Here is a 16,796-nt window from a genome sequence, read left to right as displayed (position 1 = left end):
TAAAGGGCTTCTGTCACCCCACTAAAGTAATTTTTTATAGTGCGATATCTGAAAATATAATTGTGTTACTTACTTTCATTCAGCCGTTTCTTATAAAAACGAAGTTTTATAATATGTAAATCAGGTCTCTACCAGCAAGTAGGGCGTCTACTTGCTGGTAGCCGCCGCAAAAAAACGCCCCCTCGTCGTGTTGATTGACAGGGCCAGCCGCGATCTCCTCCTCCGGCCGGCCCTGTCAGCATTTTAAAAATCGTGCGCCTCTGTTTATTCGGCGCAGGCGCTCTGAGATGAGGAGGCTCGTCTCCTCAGAAGTCCCTCAGTGCGCCTGCGCCGATGACGTCTTCTCTTTCGGTGATGTCATCGGCGCAGGCGCACTGAGGGAGTTCTGAGGAGACGAGCCTCCTCATCTCAGAGCACCTGCGTCGAATGAACAGAGGCGCGCGATTTTTTAAATGCTGTCAATCAACACGACGAGGGGGCGTTTTTTTTTTTGCGGCGGCTACCAGCAAGTAGACGCCCTACTTGCTGGTAGAGACCTGATTTACATATTATAAAACTTCGTTTTTATAAGAAACGGCTGAATGAAAGTAAGTAACACAATTATATTTTCAGATATCGCACTATAAAGAATGTAACTAGCCCAAAAAAAAAAAATGACTTTAGTGGGGTGACAGAAGCCCTTTAATACTGGGGGGGGGGGGGGGGGGGCACACTGCGCCACCAATTATATTTAACGTCTAATACAGAGGAGGCGGGTGCGGCGGCAAAATCGCATAGCCGGCACCCGACCTCTACGACAGGACGCTGAGATCCGCGGCAGTTAACCACTCAGGTGCGGCAGCCAGCCTAGTATCGATAAAAGGCAAATCCCGGTACCGATACCGGGGCGGCGTTCATGCGGCCTTTGCCCAGGGCGCTCATCGCTTTTCATACGAAACCCCTCCCCTTTCACCCTTCTGGCCCACCCTAGGTTCTGAAGAATCCATCCTACTCAGATTAGGCTTATCTGAGAAGGTAGTCAAGACCCTACTACTTAGCAGGGAAACTAATACATCAAAGGCCTACTTGAAAGTTATTAAATAAACTGTAAAAAACCCACCAAAATATCAAGTATAAATCACCCCCTTTCTCAATTTTACATATAAAATATGTAAACAAGAAATAAATAAAATATTACATATAGCCACGTCCAAACAATTAAAATATAAAAAAAAATCTCCTCCTATGTGGTGAACTCTAAAAGAAAAAAAATATATAAAAACTGTGCAATTCGCCATATATTTTTTTTTCACCTTGTCCCCCCCAAAAATAGGATAGGACTGTTCGATTATGGGCCGGATGTTCCATAAAATGCGGAATGCACGCGGCTATTTTTGGCGTTTTATTTTTTCGCGTGGTATCAAGTATCGCAATGCTTTTTTTATGGTATCGAAACCGAATCAAAATTTTGTAATCGAAACAACCCTATTTGGGAATATATTTATAATAAAGTAATATTTAAGTATTTTCATTTTCTTAATTCCCGGAGAACCCCTTTAATTATTGACACTGACCTCCTGTTGTTAATATCAGCTAGACAAGTGGTTCATCAGCCAAGTAGCAATCCAAGGCCTATATGACCATGTCAGCCTGTTGTCTTCTCTCTTATTTAAATGGAAGTGTACTCCTTTTATTATGAACGGTTGACATAGGTACAGAGGTCGCAATAACGCCTGTACAAGTGTCATAGACGCTTATTCAGGCCATTTTATTCCCTTGAAAAAGTCTAAAGGCGTACCAATACGCCTTAGACTATTAGCCCACATTCATCAGCGCAATGAGCACTGTGAACGGCACAGGCAGCGCAGCAATGCTGCCTGTGCCTGAAATAACCAATAGCAAAGCTCCTTACAGCAAAGAGCTTTGTTACTGGTTGGTTTGGGCACGCGCTGGAGCGATACGGGTCCTGCAGCAGGGGAAGCCGGTAGGAGCTGGAAGGATAAGGGGCCAGCTCCTGGAGTGGCTGTAGTAAGGTGAGCAGGGCGCACTACCCAAGGACCGCGGGAAACACTAAGAAGCCGCAGACTTGTGTGACTGGTCCCCGGCCTGAGAGAAGAGCTGCCCCAAGGCATGTCCCCCCCCCCCCCCAGGAGCGGGCTGGGTGGCGGGAGAGTTGTGGCGGTGAAAAGCTCGGCCTGTCAGTCTTTAAGTGAGTGATTTTTCCCCCCCTCCCCCAATCATGGTTCTATCCAGTCTCCTAGTTTTCTGCACCCCCTCTGCTTCCTCCTGGTTCTTCTAGCACCCTCCTCCAGTTGCAAGATAATGAGAAGCGTAGTCTCTAAGTGAGTGCAGAATAGTTATCATGAGGACATGACCTACAGAAATACAAGAAGGTGAGACACAAAATCTTATAGGATCCCCCCACTAGTGACCCTGCTCCCTCCTCCGCCTGTCACCCCACTAGTGACCCTGCTCCCTCCTCCGCCTGTCACCCCACTAGTGACCCTGCTCCCTCCTCCTCCTGTCACCCCACTAGTGACCCTGCTCCCTCCTCCTCCTGTCACCCCACTAGTGACCCTGCTCCCTCCTCCTCCTGTCACCCCACTAGTGACCCTGCTCCCTCCTCCTCCGGTCACCCCACTAGTGACCCTGCTCCCTTTTCCTCCTGTCACCCCACTAGTGACCCTGCTCCCCTTCCTCCTGTCTGTCACGGATGATATTGCAGATAGCTGTAAGTTATAGATAAACATCCAACTGGCTTGATCCCAAATTAAGGAGCATAAAGGTGACCCCTGTAAAACCCTAAGAGCTCACCCTGGCTGCTAAGCACATACAAGGGTCTCAGAGGTAGACGATTGCATGCCCTCGTACCTAGACTGTGTGACACCTGAAAACCCTATAATAGTGAGGGGACACGACCACCAGCTCCCTGTACTTAATACGGAGAGAGTCAGGGTCACCTAGAATCAAGCCAACAACGAAACACAATACAAGAAAGGACTTATCTGAACAAGCAGTAACCGAAGTCTCCAGCAGTGATCACTTCAATCCAGGAAGTAGTATAAACCGCAAAGTGAGGCAGTATGGGAGGGAATATAAAGGAAGGCAATTAGTGTGAATAGGTGACAGCTGGGAGAAGGAAAGGAGATGACAAAGTGAAACCAAAATAAAGAACATCATGCAAGAGGTACAGAAGAACGTCTGCCAGACCTTCTCAGAGAGCTGGCGGTGACACTGTCACCCCACTAGTGACCCTGCTCTCCCCTCCTTCTTTCACCCCACAAGTAATTCTGCTCCTCCTGTCACCCCACTAGTGACCCTGCTCCCTCCTCCTCCTGTCACTCCACTAGTGACCCTGCTCCCCCCTCCTCCTGTCACTCCACTAGTGACCCTGCTCTCCCCTCCTCCTGTCACTCCACTAGTGACCCTGCTCCCCCCTTCCTTTCACCCCACTAGTGACCCTGCTCCCCCATCCTCCTGTCTCCCCACTAGTGACCTTGCTCCCCCTCCTCCTGTCACCCCACTACTGACCCTGCTCCTCCTGTCTCCCCACTAGTGACCCTGCTCCCCCCCCCCCTACTGTCACCCCTACTGTCACTCCGTCGACTATGATGGGATCCGTTCAGTTTCCGTTCGGGATCTGTATTTTTACCAGACCAAAAAACCTGCATATAGGGCTTTTTTGTCTGGTTTTTCAACAGAATCTGCCCAAGAGGCTTCAAACGCATCCTCCAACGCAGATGTGGGCAAATATAGGCCTTTGTATTATGTATTTGGATTACTGCAACTTTCATATTTCTACTCGGGTAAAGATACTCCTCAAAAATGGTCAGAGGAGTATTTTTAAAAAACGTAGTGCTACCTCTGCATATTGCGGCATTTGTAGCAACATTATACAACATTTAAAATCTACAGCTGAATTTTCTGTGCATATTCCACATGGCCTAATTATACATACAGTAGCTGCCTACATCTATCAGTGTGTTTGCTTTTTTTGTGCATTTTATGCAAAACGGTGTGCTATTTGTTATGTGATGTATTAAGAATATAGGGCCATTTGCACCTTGCACATTAGTATCTTAAGGTGAAGTGAAAATTCGGTGTGGCTTTCTATTTGCCCAGGATTTAGAAATGTTTTTGAAATATTTTTTTTGAGAAGTCACAAAAAATGTAGCAAAAAACAGTGTTGAAAAACAACTGCATCTCAGGTCCACAAAGACCCTGATTTAGAAAATATGACTTGGGGTCCATTCACACGTCCGTATGTGTTTTGCGGATCAGCAAAACACTGACACCGGCAATCTGTGTTTTTGCTGGATCCGTCATGGATCAGCAAAAACGTTTCTGTCACCATAATCCAACCGTCTGCATCAGTTATGAACGGATCCGTTTGTATTCTCTTTAAAATAGCCATGACGCATCCGTCTCTAAAACCACTGTAAGTCAATGGGGGACGGATCAGTTTTCTTTTGTGTCAGAGAAAATGGATCCGTCACCATTGACTTACATTGTGAGTCATGACGGATCCATCTTGCTCCGCATCCCAGGACACACTAGCAGCGCTTTTGTTCATGGGAACGCAATCAAACAGAACGGAATGCATTCTGGTGCACTCCACTCTCTTCAGTTCAGTTTTGAGGGGAGGGGCAGGGCTGTAAAGCAGCTCAGTGCAGACAGCACTTCACAGTAAAACTCTGCCTCCGGAGCAGTTCTTGGCAGAATAAAAGTTCTTGTTCACACTACTCCTGACAATAAAATCTCAGCAAAAGATATGTTTGAGTGGCTTGCCCCTGCTAATGCTATGAGAAGATTAGCGTGGTCAAAACGGCTGACAAATGTTTGTGGTGACCGATTTTACCAAATAGTCACAGCATATGTTAGTAAATTAATTGAGTTTGAACTTACACATTATGCATTTTTTTAATGACTGTGTGCCATTGTGTATGAATGCATATTCAATTATGTACACAGACCGGAAGTCCATAGAAGTGGTGGTCATCCTGGCATATTGTGAGAGCCTGTAGTGTGGCTCTTCACATGGTTATTGCTTTTACCCAGGGATGGATCAAAGGACACACAGACACTCGCTCATATGACTTTTTTTTTTACATGGTTTTATTTTTGGCCTTTTTTCCCCATATATTTTATATAATTAAAAACCAGAACAAATAGGGGAAATAAACATCCCAACACAGATCTTTTGAGATCTGAACTTGTTTTCAGCATATTTACAGGTATGTAAGTATATGCATAAACAATTTTGAAACTTGGAAAGGTCCTGCAGTGCCCCTCTTCTCTTCTTTATCATTGGGCTAAGTTGTCACACCTGATCATTATCCTGAGGATGGCATGAATCTGCCTTCAACTGGGAACCCAAGAGCTACACATCAGGGGCAGAATGCATACCGGTTAGGCATCATTGCTGTTCTAATTGGCCTTTGTTAAAGGCCGTGGCCAATCATTGGCCTTAATGGTATACAGCATGAGAGCTCTGAGGTCAGTGGTTGGCTGCAGCAGTCACGTTTATATGAGCACATCATCACTATAGGCAAGTAAATAAAGATTGGAGTGAGGCATAGAACAGTGGCATGGATTGGGGAGGGGGTAGTTCAAACAGGTGATTTTTTTATTTTTTTTTATGTTATTATAGTCCCTGCCTTTGACAACATGTTTTCAACTTGGGCAATACCTTTTTATAGAGGTGCTCCAGGAATAATTACATTTATCTAATGCCCGCAGCCTACCTCTGTAAATAGAAAATGCATACTTACCTGCTTCCTGCCGATTAGGTCATCTACCTTAGATCCCTCATGTCCATGTTATAGTGCTGCATGAGCATAGTAACATGCCCCTCTACAGCCAATAACTGGCTTCAGCGGCGATGTGTTGCTTGTGGTCACGAACCAACAGATTTGACTTTAGACTTCTCCTGTGGGCTTTATCCTGGTTGTCCCCTCGTATTCACCCTTTAACCCTTGTACAGGGATCTGAACTTCACTGCAGGGAACCACCAGGTCTCTACCTTCTGGTGTAGTTTCTGTATGATTGAGAGAAGACCCACTGGGCTCAGAGACATAGGTAAAAGGCAATGAAGAGTCAGGCAAAATTATAGTCAGGGACAACCAGAGGTCATAGTAGGCAGAGTGTGCTCTATATGGTAAAAGGTCCAAGGCCAGGGGAGGCAGTAGAGGGTTGATATAGAGTTCAGGCACAGGTCAGGTCAGGCAGCAGAGGGTCATGATCCAGGAAAATGGCAGAGAGTCGGAACAAAGGCAGACAAGAGAACAACACTCCTTTGCAGGATACTAGCATGCTATAGAACCTGTTGCTCAGGTACCCTGCTACAGGAGAAGGTGCCTTAAGTACCCTGAGTTAGCCAGCTATAGCCTGCAGCCCTTTGTTAGATGGAGTGAGAGGCTTTGCTGGAAAGGGACAGAGCAACCCCAGCAGCTGGGCCGATTGGGACAGGGAGAGCAGGTGGCAGGTCCTTGCCACCAGGACACAAACCTGAGACCAGTGAGTCGAGGCGGCTGCTGTAATGCTCTAATAATGTACACTGCATCATGTTTTCAAGGAATTGGTCCCTATGACACTTTATATAATTCACTGTGTAATTACTAATCAGCTTAAGTGCAGGGTCCCCCCACCCCCTGCTCTGTGAGCCATCTTCATTAACCAGCATGCTTCAAGATGGTCAAGGGCAGGGGATATGTAATAAGAATGGAGTTTCCTAGCACAAGTGACAGTCCTATCTCTGTAATGTGTCCGTGCCCTCAGACAATTACTAGAAGAGTAGAGCTGTCACTCTCTGCGTTCCTCCTATTGATTGAGCCTTTGACTCTCTGGTGATATATATTGGCTAGCTGACATCTCTGGGGAATGATCTGCTGAGGACACAGTACTTCTAACAGGATGATGCCAAGGGGTTCTTTTAACACTAAGCCCTCGTACAGGACAGTTTACATATTACATGCCATTCTGCCTGCTGTATTTGCTATACAGCTCTATTATGCCGTGATCATGTCCACTGCTCGTACCAGTTTAGAACATGTGGCGCCTTATGTCCACTTGCCCAGCAGCATAATATTCTTGGAAACTGCCTTTACATTTGGCAAAATAATATTAACTTTACAAGCGCCGATGTCTGCGGAATTGTATATTTCTGTGTATAATAGTCGGAAAGGACCGACTAAGGCTCTGTGGACACTGCGGCACAGCCCTACAGTTACCGTGTATGCCAGGAAAAACTCCCCATTCACGCCGGAGGCCAAAAGACTGTCCTTGGCTCCTGTTACAAGAAGTGGATCAGCACTCGCCCTTAGATGCTAATAAATCTTCACTTTATTGCCATAAACATTTGTCTGTATTCTGTTTATGGCAATAAAGTGCAGATTTATTAGCATTGAAGGGCGAGTGCTGCTCCACTTTTCTACTTGGATGTATGTGCCTGCAACCCAGGATACGAGCACCACCACCTTCTTCCAGAGTGCCGACTGATGATTTCTACAAATTCTTTGCTCCTTGGCTACTTTTTTTTTTTTTTCCTGAAACTTTATAGGAAAGCACAGCATAACTTTTTTTTATACATTTTTTTAATAATGAGACTAGGGCTGAAACGATTACTCAATTGAATCGAGTAATTCGACAAAAAAAATCCTCAATGCAAATGTTTTGCTTCGAGGATTCGTTTGTGTCATGTGACCAAGGAGCAGGAGTAGAGCGCTTGCTATTACTCAATGCTCCGTGGTCACCTGCCGGCCCGCACCGCGCTGCACTTTCCTCCTGACGCTGTGTGACGTCAGAAAGACAGTGCAGCGCGCGGAGAAGAAGATGAAGGAGCTGTGTAAGGATCCAGTGCAGCGTGGTGCGGGCCGGCGGGGGACCACAGATGGTGAGTAATAGCAAGCGCTTCACTCGCGCTCCGTGGTCACATAACACAAACACTTTTTTTGTGTCGAGTTACGTGATTGAATTGAGTTATCGTTGCATCCTTAGTCTAGTGGATTTGCCCATTATTTAGTGGCATGAAACAATAAAGCCATTTAGTGATTTACTAACATGATGTGATGCATTTGGCGTCCTTTGACATAAAGAGGGCCTTTCACCACTCCTGACATGCCTGTTTTAATAGCTTCATGCATTCCCCATGTAATAACAGTTCTGGAGCATCTTTTCGTATGGCTCTATGTTGTGCCATTCCTTTATTATTTCTACTAGAAGTTATGAATGAATTGCTAGCAGTCTGCAGTAAGGGTACAAAGGGGTGGTGACCAGTTGGGGTGTGTACCTCCACAGTCTGAAAATGGCAGCACTGATTGGATAGAGTGAGACTGTGCAGGTACACACCTCCAACTGGTCACCACCCCTTCTAGTAGAAATAATGAAGGAATGGCACAACATAGAACCATAAGTAACTGGTATTACATGGGGAATGCAAGTAGCTATTAAAACAAGTATGTCAGCAGAGGTGACAGCTCCTTTATTAGTATGGCCGCAGAACGGCTAGTCACGCACATTGTAGTCGATGAGTTACAGAAATGGCCATGAGTGCTGGCTGAACAATTGTGAGCCGGGGCAAGTGCCACATATTACTTCTCTTCTGCTGCCAGAAGTTACAGGGGTGCGTGGGTCCAGGGAGTGGTGAATGCATATTGGGGTCAGCTGTGGACTGGAGCTTACAAATGTGCGGCTTCACAGCGCTAACTTAGGCCACATTGACAGGAGTGTATTTGCAAGGGCTATTCAAGAGGGTGTATAATTTGTGTCAGTATCTGAAACCCGCAGCATATGCTAAATTTTACTTTGTAAGTGAATACGCACATTATAGTCTATGGGAGAGCATAAAATATGTAGAAAGGGAGGAATCCAGCTGAATTACTGATTCAATATTGATGGCAGTCTGGATTGTATTTCATCCGGAATCCGTGTATATTCCGGAGGCGGAGTACGCATGGATTTGCATATGCTCGTGTGAGAGCGGCCTTTGGCCTAGTTCACACATCAGTGTTTTTGGTCCATGACTTCCACCAGTGCTTGTGGACCAAAACCAGGTTCGGGTCAAAAACACAGAACAGGTACAAATGATTCCATTATACCTCATCTCTGTGTAGCCTTCACTCCTGGGTTTGGCTGACTGTCACTGATGGGAATTAGGCCTTACAGAATTTTTCCAAACATCAAAATGTGACCATAGCGCTCATAGAAACATATATATTTTTTTGTTTCTGGCCATCCTTTCAGTGATCCCATAAAATCTGAATAATGATAGCTACACAAGTAGCCCAACAGTTGGAAAAACAGTCGCTTTGGTATGTGGACATTTTAAAGAGGACCTTTCACTACAATAAAAAATCTAAACTAAGCATACAGACATGGAAAGCGGCGCCCAGGGATCTCCCTGCACTCCCTGGGTGCCGCTCTGTTCTCCCGGTATAGGCTCCGGTAACTTCAGATTTTCGGCTCAACTGGGAGGAGCCTGTCTGCGTCTCCTTCTCCCAGGCTACAGTGCTGGCCAATCGCAGAGCTCAGCTCATAGCCTGAGAGAAAAAAAACAACTTTCAGGCTATGAGCTGAGCGCTGCGATTGGCCAGTGCTCCAGCCTGGGAGAAGGAGACGCCAGCAGGCTCCACCCAGTTGAGCCAAACATATGAAGATACTGGAGGCTATACCGGGAGAACGGAGCGGCGCCCAGGGATAACAGTAAGTGCAGGGGGATCCCTGGGCGCCGCTCTCCATGTCTGTATGCTTAGTTTATCATTTTTATTGTAGTGAAAGGTCCTCTTTAATATAATCCTGGAATAGGCACCATTCTGAAGGTTACAGAGACATTATGACTCTCATGATTACCTCTGTCTTCTTTGCCTGAAGGATCGGAGTAACTGCTGTGCAGTGTGCCCTCGTTGCTGTGGATATGGTTTAAAGAATAAGAATTTCTTTTTCTAATGCTGTAAATTTTCAATAAAGCATTTGAAACATAAAGAATAAGAATTTCAATCCCAAACTTTATGGTTCTTTAATTTCTACTCAATACGACCACAATAAAAATGTTACCCAGCATTACACTGGTTTAAAACGACAGTTAACTTAGTTAACCAGTTAAAGGGGTTATCCCATGACTTATGTAAAAAATAAAATAAAAAATTCTGACATCATACAGTACATGACAATCTATTTCTAACAAAGTTAGAACCAGCCCTGTACCTCACATGGATCCAGAGATCTCCAGATCTTGCCATTCATTGCTCTGCAAAATTTATATCAAGCTGACATCTATAGGGGAGTGTATTTCTGCTGCAGCTCAGGGGGCGTGTCCATGCTCTTCCTTTCAGAGCTCAGGAGGCAGTTGAAGGATGAAACTGAGCATGTGCGGCCTTCTCAGTGAGCAGGTCAAAGAAATAAGAAAAAGAGCAAACAGCAGGTGGCGCTATACAGATACATTTTATTGAACAACTCGTGGCTATGCTAATTTTTTAATTACATGCAATTACAAAAGTATTCAGATCCAGGTGCTGGTTTGAAAATTGTAGAATAATTTTTGTGGGACAACCCCTATAAACATCCCCTGGTCGCTGCTTACTGCTCAGAGACTGAAAATCTGTGTTAGGGTGCTTTTACATGACTCTATGTATTTTCCGGTCTGCTAAACATGAATCCACAAAAAATACAGATGACATCTGTGTTGCATCTGTTTTTTTATTTTTTATTTTGCTCGCCCATTGTAATAATGCCTATTCTTGTCCAAAACGGACAAGAATAGGACCTGTCATGACCGGAACGGTCATACAGATGTGGACAGTACACGGTGTGCTGTCCTTCTTTTTTTTTTTTTTTTTTGTGGACCCATAGAATTGATTGGTCCATGTGCGATCCACAGAAAATAAAAAATAAAAAAAAATTCCCAAGAGCCAGGTAATCAAAGCATCTACACATCTACCTTTTTCTGTTTTATTATCTTTGGGAATTTGTTTGATCCTACAACTAGTTAATTCAGGCAGGTTCCTGGAATGGTCTAACTGGCTCCTTAAAGGGTCAGGGTATGTTCACACGACCACATCCACCTTGTACTTACCACGGCAGAAATGTGGCTGCCACATATACAGTAATACTGTATAATATATGCAGTGTATATACCCATCAGTGTACTGATATGAGCGGTACAAGGCATAAAAGATGCAGTGTGTACAGACATATGGGATATATAAATTATGGTCACTGTGTAAAGTACATGAGGTACTGCAGTACCATAAATAAGCTACTTCTCAGTTATAATGTGGCATTTCTGAGGTATTACAATCAATGAGGCATGAGGTATTAGTTCTGAGTAAAAAAATAATAATAAAAGAATGGAGAGAAACAGGGAGGACCTCTTTTTACACGCTCCATTCAAGACTCGATAGGGCAGGGCTGGCCAACCTGTGGCTCTCCAGCTGTTGCAAAACTACAACTCCCAGCATGCCTTGACTGCTTACAGCTATCAGTCTACAGCAGGGCATGGTTGGAATTGTAGTTTTACAACAGCTGGAGAGCCGCAGGTTGGCCAGCCCTGCAATAGGGAGCTGTTTTTGCAGTTCTCCATGTAGTCAAGGGTTGAAGGACCTGTGAGGTCCTGGCAGCTGCACCTTCCTAACCTGGCAACTACACCGTTCTTTGTGCAGGAGGAGTGTCTTTGCCATCTCAGCTCAGGTCGTCTTCAAACAGCTGATCAGCGGGGTGCCAGGAGTTGGACACCCACCATCAGATATTGAAGACCCATCCTGAGGATGGTAAACGAAAAAAGGTAACGGCAGCATCTCCAGTGAATTCTTCATTGGACGGACTTCACAGAAGGTGTACCATAAAAACAGACAGCACCATTTTGGCTATATCATAGCCTTTGTCAAGCCTGGCTATGATGTAGCCAAAACGGTGCTGTCTGTTTTTATGGTACACCTTCTGTGAAGTCCGTCCAATGAAGAATTCACTGGAGATGCTGCCGTTACCTTTTTTCGTTTACTGTTCGGTGGACTGCTGAGGATCTGCGGTCGCGGTTCAGCTGTTGCATTCCGATGTGGTCATCTGTGTCCGTGGGTTCTGCTCTACAACTGCTATTTCTACTATCCTGAGGACGGGTCATCCATATGTACTGGCTGCACAACCCCTTTAATGGGCTGCAAAACCCGACACAACTTGTGGACAGATGTGGTACTGTTTTAGAAGAAAGCAGTCATGTTTTTCTAATGCTGCTCTGTGTCATGTCTGCACCAAGTTGTCCACCTTGGGCTAAATGAAGCGATACATGGGAATGTGGCTCCATAAGTGTAGAGCTCCTTAACATGTCATATTAGTCTATGAGCCAATGAGTCTCTGTATTCCCATAGAGGTTTCTCCTATAGATTAATCTGGAATCCGTGAGACAATATATGGTGTGCCATATTATTCAGGTATCCTTACAACTAGGGGAGAATGCGGTGGTACCATACATGGTGCCCCTGGATTTTTTGACTCTTCAGTCTCTTATTGCTCTCACATACAGGCCACATTCCACAATTTATTTTAAATATCCTTAAAATCTTACACTTTTTAAAACTTTTAGGATCTCCGTTCTAACAAAACCGTCTCCTGGTCTCTCTCAAACATATAATATTTCATATTTGTTTTTAGTATATTGTTGATTGTTTTATTATTTCTAAATATTCTTAAGATTTCTTGCACGCGTTCCGTTGTGAGGGCAGGAATAGCGTAGTTTGCAGCACTATTCCTACGTAAAAAGATTTGACCTGACGGACTCATATTTAGTCAGTAGAGGCCTTCAGGATTTGTTGGGATCCATATGGAAAGCCGTTAAATTGATGCCAGTGTGAACAGAGCCTAGATGCTGCTGCTATGGTGGTTTGGCTTTTAGATAATATCAGTGGAAGTATTTTTTCCATGGCTTTGATACTGATGGCCTAGTCTTAGGATAGACCATTAGGGCCCATTCACACAACTGCATTTTTTTGTCCGCATCTGTTCCGCATTTTTGCGGATTGTATGCCGACCCATTCTTTTCAATGGTGCCGCAAAACATGCAGACAGCAATCCGTGTGCTCTCTGCATCTGTATGTTTGTTCCGTTGCCCCTCAAACAACATAGAACATGTCTATTCTTGTCCGTTTTTGCAGACAAGTATAGGCATTTCTATCATGGAGAAGGACGCTCCAATCCACAAAATGCAGAAGGCACACGGCCGGTATCTATAATCTGAGGTCTGAAAAAAACTTATACGGTTGTGTGAATGAGCCCTAAATCTCAGATCTGTTGAGGGTCAATTCCTCAATCAGCTGACTGAAGGGGCCAAAGTGTTCTGACGAGCCCCGTGCCCCCTTTCGTTGTTTACTAGGCACCGTTCCAAACATTTGGTAGCTGCGGTGCCTGCTACTGCAGCTCAGTTCCATTCACATGAATGCTCATCAGAAACAGCAGCCGTGATGAAGCCGGTCAGCTCATGATACCGTTGACACCCATTATCCATGTTTGACTTGTCAAAGAGGACAGATTATCAAATGAGTTATTGAGACATTATTGGACACATGTTCACATTCAAAGTGTATATGATCTTTGATTTTAACAATTTGTATACAGTCTGTGATTTCATTATTCCCAATAAAGGTTCTTTTTTAAGAATACACTTTCTTGATCGTCCAGTCAAAGTTTAGTAAGGCTACTTTCACACTCGCGGCAGAGAGATCCGGCAAGCAGTTCCATCGCCGGAACTGCCTGCCGGATCAGGCAAAACGTATGCCAACTGATGGCATTAGTAAGACTGATCGGGATCCTGATCAGTCTTAAAAATGCCTGATCAGTCTGAAAAATGCCTGATCAGTCTGAAAAATGCATTGAAATGCCGGATCCATCTTTCCGGTGTCATCCGACAAAACGGATCTGGCATTTAGGCAAGTCTTCAGTTTTTTTCACCGGAGATAAAACCGTAGCATGCTACGGTTTTCTCTTTTGCCTGATCAGTGAAAATGACTGAAATGAAGACATCCTGATGCATCCTGAACGGATTGCTCTCCATTCACAATGCATGGGGATATACCTGATCAGTTCTTTTCCGGTATAGAGCCCCTGTGGACGGAACTCTATGCCGGAAAAGAAAAACGCTAGTGTGAAAGTAGCCTAACACAAAAGTCTTCAAAGAATCCAGTCTTATCTTGTTCTCTACGTTTCTTTATTGCAAGCAGTGATGTATTCACTTTTTATGGGCTGAAAAAAGGGTTTTATTTTACAGGTCTGTTGCTGTGAAGTTAATGTATCGAGATGAAGTTCATACTGGGGATTTTGGCTTTTCTCATATTTTCCTTATGGTTGGATGGAGTGCATTCTAAAGAGAAGTCCTCAAAGAAAGGAAAGGGAAAAAAGAAGCAGCATCTCTGCCCATCGTATGTCACTTTTCATATTGTATTATTAATTGTCATGTATTATTAAGTACTATAGCTAAATCTTTAATATATTAATAGTAAAAGTAATGCTACGTTATTCAGTTTTTTTTATCTTATGTTATTTTACCGTGAATTCATTTTACTAACTAAGGCTACTTTCACACTCGCGTTTGGTGCGGATCCGTTATAGATCTGCATAGATGGATCCGCACCGATAATACAACTGTTCAGCACGGATCCGTTTGTATTATCTTTAACATAGCCAAGACGGCTTTCTATTGTGTCATAGAAAACGGATCCGTCCCCATTGACTGACATTCTGTGTCAGAACGATCCGTTTGCAAGCAGCGTTTTGGTGTCCGCCTTCAAAGCGGAATGGAGGCAAACTGATGCATTCTGAGCGGATCCTTATCCATTCAGAATGCATTAGGACAAAACTGATCCGTTTTGGACCGCTTATGAGAGCCCTGAACGGATCTCACAAACAAAGCCAAAACGCCAGTGTGAAAGTAGCCTAATTTTTTGTCTGCTCAGAGTACCCCAGATACAGCATATTTTTGCCCCATATACGTGTTTTTCATGTCCGAACTTTCCTTCCACCTTTCCCAGCTTTACTGTATTCTGGCAGGATGTTGACATGCAGAATGTCCTGTTTTCAGCACATTCCTTCTGGACTTGGTTAGAGAACCCATCAGGAAGCTGATAAAAAAAAAACAAAAAAAAAAACAGGAAGTTCTGCTTGTAAACATATTGCCTGTCACAAACCAGCAGGTGTGAACCCACTGTGCCACATGACCAACCTCCTCTAATGGCTTTGTCTAAGTGAACGCCTAGTTCTTTCCAGTACCCCTGATGGTGGGCATAGGCGTTCCTGAGGGGAACACCAGGTCCACTACCTCCTGAAGTGGGTTGGCACACAAAGCAGCTGGTCCAGGGGGGACCAGAGCAAGGTATTAGTGGTACTGTCGTAGCTAACAGGCCGAGTCATAACCAGGAGCAACAGTGCAGGACCGAAGAATGAGGCAGAGACGAAGTCAAACAAGCAATGGGTCAGGGCAGGCGGCTGAGGTACAGGATAAGCAATCTGGGTCAGCAACAGGAGAGCCGAGAGTGCAGATAAGGATGAAACAGGAAGCAAAGTCCAGAATCCAAGCACAGGTGAGGAATGCAAAAACACACGCACTAACAACAGCAACCTTTGCAAAACACAAGGAGCTTTGATGCTCAGGCACCTGGGAAGAGGGCTGGACCACTTATATAGGTGCAGGATGGCTGGGATTGGTCACACAGGTCACATGTGCAAAATGTTTAAATCACAGGAAGTGACATGCGCCTGCTCTTAACAAGGTGCTAGAGGGAACAGGCTGGAAGGAGTGGATTCCAGAAAGGACAACACTTGTAAGGACAAAGCCCAGGACGGCGGCAGTGAATGGGAAGACACCGGCAGCAGATCACCGCAGCTACCTGCCACATAATGCAGCCAGATGCAGACAATGATGGAGGACAGTGCTCGCCCAAACATGGAGCCCGGTACCACGGTGGTGAGTAGGGGAACATCGGCGTTCAGCCACTGCCAGCATGCAGTGAAGGAAAGCTGAGAAAAGGTGAAGGAAAGTGATGATATAAAAAACGGATATCTGGGGCAAACATAAGCAGTGTTTAGGGTTCTCTGGGCAGATTAAAAACTCATTATGAAACCTGAGGATGCCTTTAACTGAAAGAATAATCAAATGAATGATGAACACCTTTGATGCTTTGACATAAGATTTTTACATGTTTTAGTGGTTATCTTAAAGAGGACCTTTCACCACTCCTGACATGCCTGTTTTTAAAAAAATCTACAAAATAAAAATACACATCATGGGTATCGACATGCGAAAAAACACCTGTACTATTAAAATATAAAAATATTTATCGCATAAGGAAAACTGCAAAATGAAAGAAAAGTCTAAATGGGTGGCTCAACGTTTTTTGGGCGCTTTCCCTCCTACAAAAAATGTTATTAAAAATTATATCACTGAAAAGTACAGATCTGATGGCAAAAAATTAGCCCTCTCACAGCTCCGTATACATAACTACAAAAAAAGTTATATGGAGACTAAAAGAAAAAAAAATATATATTTTTTAATATTATTTTTTTTTTTTCAGTATAAGGCCCCATGCAAACAGTGGGTCTGCAATACGCGGGCACCGGACGTGTGCTCCCCGCATCACGGATGTGGACCCATTCACTTGAATAGGGACGCAATCCGGAGCTGCGGTGTGGAACTAAGGCACGGAACCAGTACAGAGTGCTTCCGTGGTGTTTCTGTCCGTGCCTCTGCACCACAAAAAAATAGAACATGTTCTATTTTTTTTGCGGTGCAGACAGATCACGGATCCATTCAAGTTGAATAGGTCTCGATACATCTGCTGTGT

The 16,796-nt window shown here is 44.5% G+C and overlaps 1 protein-coding gene across 3 annotated transcripts in view; it reads left to right on the top strand.

The window, feature by feature from the left end:
- The window catches only part of GLRB (glycine receptor beta), a 93,427-nt gene that overhangs the window by 16,271 nt on the left and 60,360 nt on the right, over positions 1-16,796 (top strand). For all 3 annotated transcript variants that reach the window (XR_006390442.1, XM_044298644.1, XM_044298513.1), the window contains exon 2: positions 14,228-14,378. Coding sequence is in view for 2 of the 3 variants with exons in the window: in XM_044298644.1 (XP_044154579.1) it covers positions 14,257-14,378 (122 nt within the window). In the remaining variant the exon portion in view is untranslated. The remainder of the gene's footprint in view (positions 1-14,227; positions 14,379-16,796) is intronic.

The sequence above is a fragment of the Bufo gargarizans genome, chromosome 1 (assembly GCF_014858855.1).
Source record: "Bufo gargarizans isolate SCDJY-AF-19 chromosome 1, ASM1485885v1, whole genome shotgun sequence".
Lineage (NCBI taxonomy): Eukaryota > Metazoa > Chordata > Amphibia > Anura > Bufonidae > Bufo > Bufo gargarizans.
This window is presented reverse-complemented; position numbering and strand designations above follow the sequence as displayed.